The sequence below is a fragment of the Panicum hallii genome, chromosome 1 (assembly GCF_002211085.1).
Source record: "Panicum hallii strain FIL2 chromosome 1, PHallii_v3.1, whole genome shotgun sequence".
Classification (NCBI taxonomy): domain Eukaryota; kingdom Viridiplantae; phylum Streptophyta; class Magnoliopsida; order Poales; family Poaceae; genus Panicum; species Panicum hallii.
In genome coordinates, this window is record NC_038042.1 from 8,253,673 (window position 1) to 8,270,644 (window position 16,972).

At 48.3% G+C, this 16,972-nt stretch overlaps 2 protein-coding genes across 5 annotated transcripts; one reads left to right on the forward strand and one right to left on the reverse strand.

Annotated features, from left to right (window-relative positions):
• Positions 1 to 8,782: 8,782 nt before the first annotated feature.
• LOC112894417 lies at positions 8,783 to 14,063 on the reverse strand. 4 transcript variants are annotated; one of them, XM_025962144.1, is made up of 7 exons: positions 13,963 to 14,028; positions 13,460 to 13,512; positions 12,649 to 12,787; positions 11,508 to 11,596; positions 10,264 to 10,337; positions 9,532 to 9,610; positions 8,783 to 9,399 (listed from the first exon to the last, which is right to left on the reverse strand). In XM_025962144.1, exons 4-7 carry the CDS (start codon positions 11,575 to 11,577, stop codon positions 9,167 to 9,169), a joined length of 456 nt encoding a protein of 151 aa, XP_025817929.1. In that variant the 5' UTR covers positions 11,578 to 11,596; positions 12,649 to 12,787; positions 13,460 to 13,512; positions 13,963 to 14,028; the 3' UTR covers positions 8,783 to 9,166. The 4 variants fall into 4 exon arrangements, with proteins under 4 accessions (XP_025817929.1, XP_025817911.1, XP_025817936.1 ...); XM_025962126.1 differs by lacking the exon at positions 12,649 to 12,787 and having other exon boundaries at positions 13,963 to 14,063; XM_025962151.1 differs by lacking the exons at positions 12,649 to 12,787; positions 13,460 to 13,512 and having other exon boundaries at positions 13,963 to 14,015.
• Positions 14,014 to 16,338, forward strand: LOC112894440. The gene is made up of 4 exons (XM_025962164.1): positions 14,014 to 14,109; positions 14,209 to 14,524; positions 14,615 to 14,733; positions 16,034 to 16,338. The coding sequence occupies exons 2-4, from the start codon at positions 14,412 to 14,414 to the stop codon at positions 16,051 to 16,053; spliced, it is 252 nt and encodes an 83-aa protein (XP_025817949.1). The 5' UTR covers positions 14,014 to 14,109; positions 14,209 to 14,411; the 3' UTR covers positions 16,054 to 16,338.
• The last annotated feature ends 634 nt before the right edge of the window (positions 16,339 to 16,972 follow it).

Genomic DNA, 16,972 nt, shown 5'->3' on the forward strand with positions numbered 1-16,972 from the left:
CTGGGTGTGGTCCGGTTCCCCCATAATACACTTGGAAGCTCTTCGATCCACCTTACGCCATGCTTCTCGAGATCACAGTAGGTCCGGATCTTGAGTCCTCTGAGGATCTCAGCGTTGGCCCGCTCTACTTGGCCATTGCTCCTGGGATGCGCCACTGAGGCAAAACAGAGCTGGATGCCCATATCCTCACAGTACTCTTGGAAGTATTGGCTTGTGAACTGAGTCCCATTGTCAGTAATGACCCGGTTCGGGACCCCGAACCGGCACACAATCGACCTGAGGAAAGCAGTTGCCGACGCCTTGGTGATGTTGACCACAGGGTTGCCTCCGGCCATTTGGTGAACTTGTCAATGGCGACATAAAGGTACCGGTACCCGCCGACGGCCCTAGGGAAAGGTCCCAAGATATCCAACCCCCATACAGCGAAGGGCCAAGAGGGAGGAATCATCTGCAGTGCCTGAGCTGGAGTGTGTATCTGCTTTGCGTGGAACTGACACGCTTTGCAGGACCTTACCAAGTCAGCTGCATCCTGGAGCGCTGTCGGCCAGTAAAAACCATGCCGAAAGGCTTTACCAACCAGCGTGCGGGATGAAGAGTGGCTTCCGCACTCGCCTCCATGGATCTCCGCGAGCAAGTCGCGGCCCTCTTTCTGTGTGATGCACCGCATGAGGATGCCGTTGGCGCCACGGCGGTAGAGATTCCCCTCTACCACTGTGTATCGCTTAGCCATCCGGACAATGCGCTCAGCAGTTGCATGATCTTCAGGAAGGAAATTATCTTTCAGGTAGTCCCGGACCCTGAAGATCCATGCATCAGGACCTTCCTGAGAAACCGGGCGTGGCTCCCTGAGGTCTTCGGGACCCTCAAGGGAGCACACGACCCTTGGCGGGCACCACGGATGGAGCGCCGCCAGGACCGCTAGCTTCGAGGTGCTATTCCGACCCCCATCGCCCAGGTCGGCAGGCTGGGCGGAAGGTTTCAACAGACGCCACTGGAAGACGCCCTCAGGCACGGGTGCCTGAGTCGATGCGCTCGCGGAGAGTGCATCAGCTGCTGTGTTGCCTTCGCGTGGAACATGTTGCAGTTCCAGCACATCGAAGTCCTTCTCCAGCCTCTTCACATAAATGAGGTAGGCTGCGAGCTGGGGGTTGTTGCAGCAACACTCCCCCCGAACTTGCCTGATGATGAGTTGGGAGTCCCCTTTGACCAGGATCTCCCGGACCCCCAGGGACAGTGCCGCCGTGAGCCCAAAGATTAAGGCCTCATACTCCGCCATGTTGTTGGTGGCCTCAAAATCGAGGTGCACCATATACTTTAATTGCTCGCCTTGTGGGTCGATGAGGACCACGCCAGCCCCGGCCCTCTTGCTGCGGGCGGACCCGTCAAAGAAGAGGGTCCAGTGGGGTCCGGTGAACACCGGGGCCCTGGCTTCCGGACGTGGGGGGGTCCGTCCCATGGTCCGGAACCCCAGAGGCGCTTGGCGCAGGTGTCCATTCCGCCACGAAGTCAGCTAGGACCTGACTCTTGACGGCGTGGCGCGGCTGGAAGTCAAGTTGGAATCCAGCGAGCTCAGCTGCCCACTTGGCGATATTGCCTGTGGCGTTGGAGTTGTGGAGGATGGCCCTCAAAGGGTAGGAAGTTACCACCACAATCTTGTGGGCCTGAAAATAATGGCGGAGTTTCCTGGACGCAACGAGTATGGCATAAAGAAGCTTATGCGTCTCAGGATACCTGGCCTTTGCCTCGTGAAGGACCTCACTGACATAGTAGACAGGCTTCTGGATGGTCCTGACTCTGCCAGGTGGGTTAGACCCTTCGGCTTCAGCTGGCACCCGTCGGCCCCCATGCTGCTGAGCGCTTGTCCGGGTCGGGACCCGGCCGGACCCTCCGAAGTAGGGCCGGTTACTGGAGTGGCGGGGGCCGGTCCTCCTTCTCCTGTAGGGGGGTCCGCGGGGGCCCCCTGCGAGAGAGGCTCGGACCTCTCGGTGACCAGCACCATGCTGATCACTTCGGTCGTTGCTGCAAGATAAAGAAACAGTGTCTCACCTGGGTCCGGCGCGACCAGGACCGGCAAGGAGGTAAGGTACTGCTTCATCTCTTGGAAAGCACGCTCTGCCTCTTCGGTCCATGTGAATGGGCCGGACCCCCTCATCAACTTGAAGAAGGGAAGTGCCCTCTCCGCCAGCCTCGAAATGAAGCGGCTGAGAGCTGCCAGGGACCCCGTCAACCTCTGTACATCCTTGAGGCGCGCGGGGGATCTCATTGCCTCGATTGCCCGGACCTTATCCGGGTTGGCTTCAATCCCCCGGTGGGAGACCAGGAAACCAAGGAGCTTCCCCGCCGATACGCCAAAGACGCACTTCTCGGGGTTAAGTTTGGTGGTGGTCGCCCGTAACTTGTCAAAAACTCGAGCTAAATTTTCTAATAGAGAACACGACTCTCTAGTCTTGATTACGATGTCATCGACATACACCTCTACTATATCTCTAACCAAATCACCTAGAGTGATATTCATTGCGCGAGCAAAGGTGGGTAGAGCATTGAGCAATCCATAAGGCATCACTATATAATAATAAAGACCATCCACTGTTACAAAAGCTGTATGCTTCCTATCATCTCTAGCCATTTTAATTTGATGGAAACCAGAATAGGCATCTATGAAGGACAGCAAATCACACCCGGAGGTGGAGTCTACAATCTGATCTATACGCGGGAGTGGATAAGGGTCTTTTGGACATGCCTTATTAAGATTGGTGTAGTCGATGCACATCCGAAGCTTCCCGTTGGCCTTTGGGACCACAACTGGGTTGGCCAACCATACAGGATGGTAGACCTCCTGGATAAAGCCAGCCTGCAGCAGCTTGCGGACCTCTTCACGGATGAAGTTTTGCCGCTCAATGGACTGCTTGCGTGGCTTCTGCCGGACCGGCCTGGCGTCGGGGTGGATCTTCAAATGATGCTCAATTACCTCCCTGGGAATCCCGGGCATTTGTGACGGTTCCCAAGCGAACACATCAACATTTGCCCGGAGGAAGGCGATGAGCGCGCTTTCCTATTTCTCCCCCAGGTTGCCACCGATGCGGGTGGTCTGGGAGGTCTCCACTCCGACCTGGATGGTCTTCACGGGAAAGTTGTCCGTGTCAGACGGACAGACCCTTGGTGCCTTGGCCGGAACCTTGGCACGTGAGGTTGAGGGGTCGGACCCCTGGGTGCCAACTACAGGGGCAAGCCCTGTAGCCACCGCATGGAGCTTTTCGACCGACACAACAGCAGCGGCACGATCGCTCTGGACGGTGAGGACGCCTGCCGGAGAAGGCATCTTCAGGACCAGGTACCCATAGTGGGCAACGGCCATGAACCGGTACAGAGCCGGTCTGCCGATGATGGCGTTGAAGGGGAGGTTAACTTCCGCAACCTCGAACTGCACGTTCTCGGTACGGAAGTTGTCCTCTGTCCCGAATGTAACCGGTAGGGTGACGGTTCCCACCGGGTACACGGGATCTGAGCCCACTCCTGAGAATGGGCGTGATGGAGCCAGCTTGGACTCCGGGATCTGCAGGTGCTTGAACGCTGCATAGCTGATGACGCTGAGGCCGGCGCCTCCGTCGATCAGCACATGGTGAAGGCGAACATTGGCGATGGTGGGTGCTGTAATGAGCGGCAGCACTCCGGCGCCCGCCATATTCTCTGGGCAATCAGATGACCCAAAGGAGATGGTAGTGCCATTCCACCGCTGATGGGGCGCCGCTCTCGGCACTCCTGGCTTCACCGAGAGGACCTCGCGGCGAAGGGCCTTGACGTCCCGCCGGGAGACGAGCTCCGAACTGCCGCCGTACATAACGTACAGCTTTTTGCGGCGCTCGTCCCCGCCGGACTCGGAATCGGACTGCTGGAAAAGTCCCTTGAGGTCTTTGTTGGGGGTTTGATACCCCAACTCCCTCTCAGTCGCAGCCGCGTCGGCATCAGAGGCTTTCTCCTTGCCGGACCGGCGCGGAGGGGAGGAGCCTTCCCTGGAGGCTTGGTCTCGCCTCTTGCTGAGGCGCTCCGCGAGCTTCTGGATCTCGCGGCACTCGGTGGCGCTGTGGCGAGCCCCCGGATGAACAGGGCACGACCCGGGGTCGGTGTGCTGCTGTCGCGGGCGCTTGCCACGGGAGTTCTGGCCCCCGGTCGTCGCAGCTGCAACGGCCGGACCCCCAATCCGTGACTTGTCGAAGCCATGGTTCTTCTTGTTCTTCTTCTTGCCGCTGCCGGGGGCAGCGACACTGGGTCCACTCGTCTGAGCGGGATCTGCCTGGGTTGCAGAGTGCCATGCACGGCCTTCTGCAGCCCGGGCGCACTTGTCCGCCAGAGCGAACAGGGTGGTGACGGCTTCCACTTGGTGGGTCGCCAGCTTCTCTAGCATCTTGTCGTCCCGGACTCCCTGTCGGAAGGCCGTGATGATAGATGCATCGGAGATACGTGGGATAGTTCCACGTACCTTGGTGAAGCGGGAGATGAAGTCCCGGAGGGTTTCCCCGGGTTGTTGCCTCACGGCGTGAAGGTGGGCCTCCACGCCATGCTGTTGGTACGCACTGGCGAAGTTCACCGTGAACTGTGCGCAGAGCTCACCCCAGGACTGGATGGTTCCCGGGGTAAGATTCATGAGCCAGGTCCGGGCTGGCCCAGTCAAGGCTACAAGAAAGTAACTGGCCATGACGGCTTCGTTACCTCCGGCCGCCGTGATAGCGGTGATGTAGACCTGCAGGAACTCTGACGGGTTGGTGGAGCCGTCATATTTTTCCGGCAGGTGGGGTTTGGAGGAGACTTAGGAGCGCTCGATCGGTGTGCCGATGAACACAGGAAGGACACGAGGATTTTAGAGTGGTTCGGGCCGCCGGAGCGTAATACCCTACGTCCACTATGGTATTGTATTGACTGTGAGAGCCTTGGGTAGAACTTAGTCTGGTCTTGTGCTTGTGTCTAACCTTGGATGTTGGAACCCCGCCGTTTCTAACGTGTACACTCTCCCTTTTATAGTCCAAGGGGGGAGCTTACACCGAGCTGGACCCCGACATGTGGGTCCGGCCAGCAGAAGCTTGTTCTAAGAGAGATATGGAGATCTTCATCTCCAGCTCCTCTCCGTAGTCCTCTCAATCGGGAAGTTGATGTGCGTATCCATAACTTGGATACGGCCCTGTACAGCCTTGTCTTGCACAGTATCCGGCGTCAGCGTTGCATAACAGTGAAGCCGTGCTGTCACTGTTAGGACGGGACCTCCCGTCAGGCGGTGAAGCAGCGCTGACCCGGTGCGTGTGCACTGTTACAGCGCACGCCTTGGCTTTGCCTATTACAGACCATCATCACGCGTGCAGCGCCGTGACAGGACTGTACACAGTCCGCGCACTGTGCACGGTGATATGACGCGCCGCCTTCAGATCAGGCGGGCTTACCGTGGTGTCAGCTTACCTGCCCCGTGTGTCAGTGGCAGGCCGCACCTTTTGACTTGGGCGCGCCCGGCTCAGCTACCGCATTTAATGCTGGTAGGTGGGCTGGTGACTCGCGAAGGGCCTCCAGCCGCAGGTACGCGGCAGAGCCAGTCCCGCTCCCTCTGTCAAGCGGCACGTGGCGGCACCGGACCCCTCCCCGGGGGAAGGGGAGTCCGGGCCCTTCGAGTCCAGTTGAGGGAGCCTGGCCCGTGATGGTCCGGTTATCACACGTAGCGGCCGCGGACCCCCTGGGGGGTCCGGTGCCGCGGGGGCAACCCGAAAGCCGTCCTGCCCTCCTTGGTGCACGGGGGCCCCGGGCTTCCCAGAGCTCGGGGAGGGTCCGGAGACCGTGGCCCCAGCTGTCAGGCCCGGGTCGCATGCCACGTCACCCAGAGGGAGAGGAGGGGGTTATGGACTACGAGACGCCAGGGGCCTGGACACCCTAGCAGGAGGTACCCCTGTCTGTATGTACCGACAGTTATATTCTCAGTTATCCTTTTAACTCCATTTAAAAATTATACTTGCAGTGGCATCGCAACCGTTGGCTCAGGTGGCCAAAATAATTTTTAACTTAGGTACATAGTTGACGGTCTAGTCTATGGATTGACAGTCGTTAGCGTCTCAGTTCATCACTTTTTGTTGCATTCTTATAAATTGTGTGCATCCTAATAATGCAGAGGTTGGGAACATTCAAGGAATATGTATCGACTCGATGTAAAATTTTTAAATTAAATAAATTTTCCTTTATCGAAGAAAAGATTAGAAGCCTTCAGGAACATAGATGGCATGTCTGAACTTTTTTTTTGTGCGTACGATATCTCTATACTCTTATTTATCTCTAAAATAAACAAGAATTTAGGGGATTGAATTCACGATCTCTTTTTTGTTGGTCACTATTCATGACTTTTCTTTTTATCCCTGCTAAATCGTAGTATCATTTTGTGTGCTACTCCCTCCGTTTCAAATTATAGATTATTTTAATTTTTTAGTTATAATACACAAGGTTACCATTTATACTTAGATACATAGTCTATGTTATATATCTAAAAAAGTTAGAACAATCTATAATTTGAAACAAAGTAAGCTAAGACATGATTACTCTTCCATCCACTGAAGTCATGGGAAGTTTATGTGAGCTAGAGAATTTATAGCATACGGTAAGGCTCCTGTAATCATGAGGCTTTCAATATAATAAAATAAAATTGAATCCGTATATGTGCCAGAAATGATAATTAGCTCCATCCTCAATAATAGAGCCACGGGGACGAGGAGAAAATGGCTGTTGCGTACGAGTACGATGGGATGCACACGCAAGCACGCGCAACGATGAGATAAAAAGCCGTGCGGCCGAAACGAGCGTCACCCTAGAGGATGGCATGGCACGAGCGAGCCCATTCTTTGGTGCCGATATCTTGGCATGCCTCAGCGGCTCCGCGCTGTCCAAGTTCGTCGGCCGGCTACTACAAATACAATTAGTCGCGGCGCGTGACGGAAGGAAGTAGAGTACTGGCAAATGCCCGTATAATGGCTTAATCTAGGCTACAATAAATGTCTTTACGAGCATCATCATTAATTTCTCTATAATACAAACATTATTCCATCTACTTCCTCGCGGCATAAATTCCTAATTTCTTTTTTCTTTTACATAGCTCGACAGTTTTTAAATTTTTTGGCTATCACTGCCCTTTTATATTTATATAGTTTGACACCATAAAAAAAGGTTTAACTGTGAAAAATAGCTATATTCAGGAGCATTGTTAGAGTTTAACTGTAAGTGCATTTGCATTTTCTTCGAGATCACTGTGAAAAACCAGTAATGAACGGCATGTATCACACCGTGGGTAAGGTCATTCTATGGAGTGTTTTATTGTGCGATTACCTAGAGTGCCACATCATCTTTAGAGCTTTAGATTGATGAATGAAACAACCTCGCACAATGCATAGTATCACTTTATCATTTCATATGTTAAACATAGCATTTAATTGTTGTTGGTGTTGAGATCAAATGTGCCACATTTTGTGTGATCCCTAACAATTGTAACTAAATTAATTGGTAGCACATATGAAATTTCCACATGAGATCAAGAAAAGTTGTGATGATGAAACTAACTGCTCTTAGTGGGGTTGTATTCCAGTTTCATAATCTTAGTAACTATGTACACCAAGTTTTATCCCTATAAAACTTAACTCCTTTCTCTCTTCCTAAATTTCATGCCACATATCACCAATTTTACTGATGTGGCATGCCATTTAATGAGAATAAAACTCCAATCAAACTTCCATTGCAATTGGCCTAACTAAACACGTGCCGATAATATATATTTTGGATAGCTTTGAGCATTTTAAGAAAATTCTTGCTTCCTCTTAATGAAACACGTATCGATGCACATTTCTCTAAAAAGAATAGACCAGAGCTATAGCGAGCGCGACACATGGCATTTTCCATCACTTTTTGCCGTATCGCAATCGCCACAGGTCGAGAGGCAGTACTTGTCATGGGATGGGAGTTGGGACCCCTAGTGAACAACATGACTACGCTGATGAGGAGAGGGATGTCGCGGGACTATTTTGCAGTGCAGAGGACAGCTCCATGGTCCCAGAAAAAAAACACAAGCCAGGCCAGACGAGCGAGAGAAATCGGCTGGCACCGAAACTCGCCGAGTCGTTGACCGAAACTGCATGGCCCGTGCACGCGGGAACGGTGTCAGCATGCCTGTCGCGCCCCGTAACCATCAAACTGTCTTTGGTGGCTTCCTTCCTGCTGATGCCATGTCCTGAATAGAAAAGAACGCCCATCATGCTTCAGATTCAGACCTGGCAGGGTGGCACCGAGATACCCTCACCAAACCAACGTGATTTGTAAATTTGTTTTTTTTGTCAGACTAAACATTTTGCTAGCACCAACCACTCACATGCTTTTTCTGTGACTCCAGGCTCATGATCGTCTTACAGTAACGATGCAGGCAGTTTCATCGAACAAAAAAAAAATGTTGCCCACAGAAGAGCCCAGGAAAATCACGGGGCAGAAGATGCAGTGGAAACTGTAAAGACAGCGAGACCCAGAGACCAAGACGGGGCATCGAGACTTCTTCAGGCCTAAGTCCACCCAATTCATACGAGCAACAAGCCATCATGAGACGAAACTGCATCGAAACGAAAACCGAATTGCAGGCCGACCGACTCGTGGTTGGTTCAGGTCCTGCGTTCACAACTCGTGTTGCTGACGGCAACTTTGAAGTAGCTTTGGACCATCTTTAGGCACTCAGTGTTGAGTCTCCCAGGAATTTCCCTGCAAACGAACCAGCAATGGCGCAGCATTTCCCGTGTCCACTTACAGTCTCCATTTCAACAATCGCAAAACTTTACATGTCCAGCAATTAGAGAACAAAAACCTCCACGAAATTCCTAGTTAACTGGTTCAAATCGCAATCAGCAGGCATTCCACGCCACCGGCCACAGGATCCATCTGAAACGGGCACACTACATTACACTGGGTTCATATTTCCAGGCCAGCTCAGCAGCCTGCTTGCAGGAGCTTTCAGCATCCTTCGAGTCTCGAATCTGACATGAACTTTCTCAGCAGACCTCAGGAAAAAGAACATAAACTACCAAGACGGTCACATGATATGTTTTCAAAAGCCAGCCAGACCCTTCTTCCTCAGAAGTCAGAACGAGTAGCTAGTGGGGCTGGTAAACAGCGATCATGGCTGTAGCAGCCCATGGCCAGCATCATCGCTAGCTCGGTGCCTTCGAGTAAGGAGGTGCTTCTCGAACTCCTTCAGGTAATCAAGGAGCAACACGCAAGAGAAGAGAAGGAATCCGCCAAAGTAGTTGCTGCCACCCCCGCCACCTCCACCACCACCCCCGCCTTTGCCGAAACGGAATGGAGGGAACCCACCGCTTCCGTCATCCAGTTTTGGCCCTTGGACTTTCCCTGGAACAGGTGCAGGTGAAATTTAGCAAATGTGGTGAGTTTGCAAACTTTCTTTGAGCAACTTTAGTTACATGCTTCAAACACAAAAAAAAAATGAATTCAATTATATGAAGTATGAGAATTCTGAAGTACCTTTCTTATCACGTTGAACAGTTGCACTTGAAGATTTCTTTTGGACGCTTTGAGTTTGAGTAGCTTTACACCTCACGCTCTGCAGTGAACAGTGGTAACAGGAAAAGTAGTTAAACAAAGGATCTGACAGTGAAGTAAATCATACGGAGTAGAAAATAAGCGGGATACCATTTTCACATTAATTTTGAATTTCACAACTGAAGGCTAGCATTACAAGCAACTCACAAGATATAGTGCAAGTTCAGATTTACTGTGTACCTAACAATTCAGAGTTGACACTTTAGTAATAATTCTTAGTATGATGGTATCTAAGAAATCATGCACATCGAAGACAAGTAATTTGTCATCAAACATTGCAGATCCATGATCCATTCAACATTGGACTAAGCCATTTTAAAACTGCAAAATTTTCATAATACACACTCCCTTCAAGATTGATATAAATTAGAATGAGGTTCCCATTGGCACATTTATCTCAAATAGAAGTAGGTCAATCTAACATAATTACCATAGCAGATGATTTAGTGTAATTTTATATTACAACATTGAGACAATGACAGACTGCTTTTAAATGCACAGAAGTTCCACTGTGCAATAGTTTGGGAACCGTACAGACATTAGAATGTATAGTTCGTTTATAAAAGGCCTGATTTTGTGATTAGTTCACAATCCCTTAAGCTCGAGTCTACCGGTAGTAAGACCAAAATAGACAACAAAATGAAATGTTCTTACTCTCATTGTTGCTTTAGCAAACACTTTCCCTTCAAATGAGATGTGGTTAACTTTAAGTTGCTTGAATTGTGAACCTGCCAAACAGCAAGACAATAATGAGCATTATTCGACACTACATAGTACAAATAATGATGCGCATAAGATGATCAGCATGCCAAAACTAAGAAGGAATGTGGTGATTCATGAACCACGAAATCCAAAATCAAATGTTACTTGCACGGATGTGTCACCTAGGTCCCCATGCCTAGTGTACAATCCACAATTAAGAGTTGGAACTTTTTCAGGCCACTTGTACAAATCCACAGACCTAAATGTACGATTCTCAAGCTTAGAGACGTGTGCAATTTTAGGGACCTACTGTGCAATTTATACTCTTTAAATAATCAAAAGAAATGATTGGAAACAACCAACTGTTCTATTTATGTAGAAAGAGCATTTACACATGAACTCAACGAATGTCTAATAAAAAGGGAAAGTGCAGTATCATAGATACTATTTAAAATAATAAAAGGAGATACTCAGAAACAAGCAATTTGTTCTATTTATCTTTTTTTTAGATGATGTAAAATTCTATTAACCTAGAAAGAGTATTTGTAAATAATTTTTCTATTTATCTAGAAAGAGTATTTACACATGCAGACCATCTTGTAGAAATGGAAAGCATGCTATCATAGATTATCCATGACGTATATAAATTGCATCTGCATGAGATCATCAGCATTCACGGCTGAAGTTGAGCAATGGTGGATATCCAGAGCAAAAGACAAGCTGGTAAGAACTATGCTACCAGACAAATTAAAATTCTTTACTTGCACCTCTACACCAGACCACATATGCACACCACCGCCACTCTTTGGGTTTTCATTTTTCAATGCATTTATAAGGCAACAAATTTAAGGATAATTAATAAACTAGTATGGATTTTAAGAGTACAGGAGGCAAAAGAAATGTTCAGAGCCATAGAATAGTTTCATTACAGCCTTGGAAAACATAATAGCTGAGTGACTATTTTTTGCAAAAGTTCCATTGATCTCATTATCTGTCCTTGTAGGTGTATATTGGTAAATCTACTTGTTTTCACCTGAAAACACTCTGTTATTGTACTTGTAGTTCAGCTGATCCTTTTATTTCCAACTGTACCTTAAATCCCACAAGATTATTATGTATGATGACAAACGGAGAAAACCCTGATTAAAAATGGAAAACAAAAATAAAACCGCAGAGAAACTTGATACAATAGCTACCTCCAAATCTCCTAGTTGAAGTGCCATAGATTGCAGCTCCAGGCAATGCACGTGTTCCGAGTTGCAACATTGTGGATGCAACTCAATGCCTACGATGCCCAATACATCACAAAAATCAGTGCATATATATAAAAAATGAAATGCCTCACTGAATACTTTGGAATGGAATATGCCTCACTACCCACTGCATAGATCATAATACATGAAAATTTTTATTTAGATTGCCTATCTATAGACACAAAATTGCAAAAGGATGGTATTATCATACAGATAAAAAGTACTAAGCCCATAGTGCAGTTTTACCCATGTATAGACCGAAATATACCACTTGGTGCAAAAACGACTGATAACAGCATAATATCCTATCACAACACAACTCTGCTTACAGATATTAAACATGATTTGAGACAAATAATTTCGCAAAAGAATTATTAATCACTTGGAAAGGGCTTCGCTTTCAAACAAACAACCCCAGCAAGTTCCATCCTCCCATGCTACCAGCGGATCGCAATGATATCAACCAAATTTGAACACGCAGCAAAAAAGAATGAAACCCTATATCAGGTAAGAATCAAGAACAAGTTGGCGTGTTCTTGGCGCGCATATGTTCCCAACAGTTGAATCCAGGGGCGGACCCAGCATAGGACACGGGTGTACACATGTACACCCGATGATTTTTGCAAACGAAATCGAAGCTAGTAGGATATATTGTGACTGGATCAGATCCGAATACAGATGTTTTGTTAGGTTTTGGGGCGCTCCGTATCGCACAGCAGAAGGAAAGAGAAGGGGCGGGCATACCTGGTGGATGCTCGTCGCTGGCAAAGGGGCGCCAGTCGCCGCCGCCAGGGAAGGAGGACCAAGGGATGAGAGAGAGTCGGAGAGAAGGGGGGAAGAACCGAAGAAACAGAGATGAGCCTGAAGCCGTGAGGAGGAGGGCTGTCAACGAGCCGAGCTCGAGCGAGCCTGCCACCTCAAGCTGGAGTTTGATAGCATCCCGAGCCGAGCTCGATCTGAGCCTGAGATCCCGCCCTACAGCCAAGTTCGAACTCGTTCGCGATCAGCTCGCCAAGGTTTAAACTCCAACTTGAACTGGCTCGTCTACTGCATATATTTTAGAGGAGTAAACAGAAGTTCCTACCTTTTCAGCGTGACGCCATTAAGCTCTCATGAGTGATTCTTTTGATGGAGTCCCCAAAGATGTTGGTGTACTCTTGAAAGTAGCTAACTTCGATAAACACTACATCGGCGGTTCCAAATTGATGAAAGGGCTGAATCCGCTAAGCATGCAATAGAACCAAGTAGGGATGAACAAAGTTAGTGTTTTTGCAGCGTTTTCTTAGATTATATTCACAGTGCCTCAATTTCCGTTGAAACCAGCCAATAATTTCTATTTTTATGAAGGATTAGACTTGGGGTGAAACATGATAAGAAAAATTAATCCATCGCCCCCACCCCCTCCAAATAAACCAAGTTCATTTTTGTCATAAGGGGCGAAATCTATCTAGATGGGAAGGTGCATATTTTTCATATGATTTTTGTTTTATGATGATCTAATTTTGGCTTTCCAATATTTTAGCTTAGATGCAAACCAAACACTCCCATGCTCAGTTTTTTTTTCATCGTCACATGTGTACACCCGTGTCCTATGCTGGGTCCGCCCCTGGATTCAACTGTTGGGAACATATGCGCGCCAAGAACACGCCAACTTGTTCTTGATTCTTATCTGATATAGGGTTTCATTCTTTTTTGCTACGCGTTCAAATTCGGTTGATATCAAATTCGTTCAAATTCGGTTGATATCAAAGTAACATATACGCTGCAGCTATGTAAATGAAAAGTTGCTGCTTCTTATCCATCTAAATTATACAGAAAAAAGATAAAATGAATAAATTTTTAAGGCATAACAAATAATCACACAAGGCATATATTCAGTAGCGGTAACCTTCTACCTTCTGAGGCGTGTACGCTGCCTTCGTTCCTCCAGCCAAATTTCTCCTGCGAACTGCCAAAATCAAAGATAAAGATCACTGACAGATCAAGATCAACAAGCAGATCAAGACAGGGCGAAGCCAGGCGCGGGGGGGGCGGGGGGCGGGCTCCAGGTCGTCGCGTGGGGCTCCAGCCGCCGCGGGGGGGGGGGGGGGGGGGGCGCCCGCGGCGGTGCCGGGGGGCGGGCTCCAGGTCGTCGCGGGGGGCTCCAGCCGCCGCGGGGGGTGGGGGGGGGGCAGCGGCGGTGCCGGGGGGGCGGCGCAGGAGGCAGATCCGCCGCGGGGGGGGGGGGGGGGCGGGCGCCGGCGGCGGTGCGGGGGGGGGGGGGTTGGTGTGGGCGGCAGATCCGCCGGGGGGGGGCGCCGGCGCGGGGGGAGGGGCTGGCGCGCGCTCGCCGGTCGCCGGCCGGGGGCGGGGGGGCGGCGCCGCGCGGCAGAGGGGAGGGAGAGGGGCGGTCACTCACCTGCAGAGGGGAGAGGGGCGGGCGGTGATGGGCAGAGGGGCTCGCGCGCGCGTGGGACTGTGGGAGGCGAGCGCTCGCGCCGCTCGTTTTTACCGAACCGTGCTGCTGTCAAGCCTCCAACCTGACATGTGGGTCCACCTGTGAGAGGTAAGGTGGACCTAGTCTTGGTGAAGAATGTTCTCAATTCTTTCATCCTTTATTATAGTATTGATTTATTTGCATGTGTTTTGGTTGACCAAAATTAAGCTCAACTCAATGGGTCCCAAACTCCCAACTCATAGACCAAACATAGCGTGGATATTGGGCTTCAATTCGGTTTCAGTGCTGGGCCGAAATGAGCCACGGCGGCTGTAAAAAGCCCAGAAGTTCCAAAACGCCTCGCGGCCGTCTCTCGGTCTCTCAATCCCATCCCCACTTCCCTCCGGAATTTGGTCCTCCACGCAACTCCAATGGCGGCCACCGCCGTCGCCGCCCGATCTAGGTCCTTGGCCCGCGCCGTCTCCTCCTCTCTCCTCCGCCGCTGCTGCCTCCCCGCCTCCCGCCGCGCCTCCTGCGTCACCAGGTACGCGCCCTCCATTCCTCCCCCCGACACCCCGTCTCCTCTTTCCACATCTCCTTTCCTCGCGCTCACACTAGCTGCACTGTGTTGCAGGTTACCTCTGGTGTCCGGTGGGTTGCTCTCCGCGCTGCCGCTCCACAGCGCCGTCGCGTCGGCGCGGCTGCGGTCAGCCATCGCGTCGGAGTCGCGGAGCTGGTGTCTCGTTCCCCAAGGTGCGGTTCTTGCTTACATGTTATTTGGAGGACCGGAAATGGACCATGAGGTGTCTAGGTTGGGTGGGTCTGTGAACAGGAGTTGCTCATCTGGTTGCTCTGACTTCTGCACGCTAAATGCAGCTTGAAATTTGATATCTATATATATATATGTTTGTAGTGTAGTCTCTTTGGATCTTCGATACTTCTAAGCGTGGTGGATTGGTTGTTTGGGCCAAATTAGTTGCTTGATTTTATTGGATATGATCCTACTGTTTTGAATGTATGTAGGTTAGCATTGTGCACTGTAACTGAAAGCACAAATGTTGGCTGTTAGATTTGCAGGGATGGAACTTTTGCCCAATATTGCTGTTTTGTATGTAACTGGATATTTTGGGTGGACATTCATATTCATATCTTGCATATTAGGTGTCTGGGCAAAAAATGTTCACTTCCATGGTTTTCCTGACTATAGATTTGACTCAATAAGCTTGTTTTTGTTTTTATCTCTATTTAAAAATCTTAGAGTCTATGATTTTCATCTATCCCAAAGCTTAGCACATTGACCATGTGCAAATTATGTCCATTTGTTATACCTTGTGAGAAAATTTTGGTACTTCTTTACTGATTGGTATGCATGGTGTCACTGACATCTTTGAGGTTCCTAGTGATTCAAGTTATGAACAAACAGAATCTAGCAAATAATTTAGCTGCATAGCATCTCTTTAGTGAACTATTTATTGATGAAACCTTGTTTTTACTTATGCTTCAGTTGCTTTCTGAAGTTCAGAGCGTTAAGTTGGCACTGATTTACCTTTTGCTTCAACATTGATCTTGGTGATCAAATCTGCTAAAACTAGGTTATTATACCTAAAAGGATTTTTACACACTAACTTTGTTTCATATCCAGGGCCCCACTATGTAAACAACAAGTTCATGTTAATAAATAACACAAATAAACATGAGAGCAAATAACACTAATACAATGGTGGGATTGTTGGAGAACTGACTCATATAAGGTCTAAATGGATGGCCATCACTTTCATTGAAGTGCTGTGATTATTGTATATAATGCCTCACAATACTTGTGTTAATGATAATACCTTAAACCTGTTACCTTACCATGGAAACCATTTGCTGTAAACATATGCAATTATGAAATTAGCTTTAAGTACTGAGTAGAGCTACATGTCAGTTTTTGATCTCATCCAAGACTGGTTAAATGAATGTGGTGCATGGTTTGGGATACCTTTGTGCTCTGATTTGCATCTAACAACTTAGTGTAATACAATCCACTAAACTTGTTCCTTTTTCTTGGCAGGGAACTCCATGCCTTTGTGACAGCACTGCCTCCCTTTTTGTAATGTATTGGTCCAAACAATTTGGGACACTTTCGAATTCTCACAATGCTTGTTCTTACAATTTAAGCTGAGTGAAAATATAAAGTGTCTTCCAGTGATAAGAACAGTTAAATGGACAAAATCAATAGATTCCTTTTGTGTTGTATCCAGCTATTTAATGTCCTTCTCATGCGATATGAGTATAGCTGGCAGCGCTTATTGGTACACATTTATTTTCAAATAACCCGGTTAATTATCAGCTCCAGAGATGCAGTTTATGTTGGAAGTTTGTCCGGGGGTTGCATTTGGTTTGTGTTTGAAAAAAAAGAAATTTATGCTGATTATATTTTGATTTATTTGCTATTTGATTCCTTTTAATGTTTAGTAAATAAATGTATTCCCAATTTATTCAGTACCAGTCAAATGTATCTGTTATTATCTTGATAAGAGAGCGTTGATAAAAGCCACCATGTTTGTGGAGAGGTGTTATAAAGTACTCTCTCTGTCCCATAATATAGCTACTTCAAAAAATATTTAGCTTGCATGCAAATTTGTATACCATAATTAATTTGCATGCAAGGAGGGGCATTTTAGACCTCGCATAACAAAAAACTTTTAAGCTATATTATGAGACAATTTGAATGCTAGAAATAGGTATATTTTGGGATGGAGGGAGTACCTCATTAAGTGAGTGTTTTTGCTGCTTTTTCTTAGATAAGATTCACATTGCCTCAATTTATACTAGTTTAGGCTAAGAATTTCTATCTTTTGAAGGACTAGACTTGGGGTGAAATTTGATAAGAAAAATTAATCTCTCGTTCCAAATAAAAAAAAAAATCTTTAAGCTCTAAGAGTTGATTCTTGTCAAAGGGGGCTCTCACGCCCTTGAAATCTGTCTACATGGGAAGGTGCATGTTTTT

Coding starts and splice junctions, on each gene's coding strand:
- LOC112894417 (XM_025962126.1), bottom strand. CDS start 11,577: ATGTTGCAACTCGGAACACGTGCATTGCCTGGAGCTGCAATCTATGGC. Junction 10,338..11,507: donor TTCAACTAGGAGATTTGGAG/GTAGCTATTGTA, acceptor GCTGTTTGGCAG/GTTCACAATTCAAGCAACTT. Junction 9,611..10,263: donor TTGCTAAAGCAACAATGAGA/GTAAGAACATTT, acceptor TGTTCACTGCAG/AGCGTGAGGTGTAAAGCTAC.
- LOC112894440 (XM_025962164.1), top strand. CDS start 14,412: ATGGCGGCCACCGCCGTCGCCGCCCGATCTAGGTCCTTGGCCCGCGCC. Junction 14,525..14,614: donor CGCGCCTCCTGCGTCACCAG/GTACGCGCCCTC, acceptor ACTGTGTTGCAG/GTTACCTCTGGTGTCCGGTG. Junction 14,734..16,033: donor CTGGTGTCTCGTTCCCCAAG/GTGCGGTTCTTG, acceptor TTTTCTTGGCAG/GGAACTCCATGCCTTTGTGA.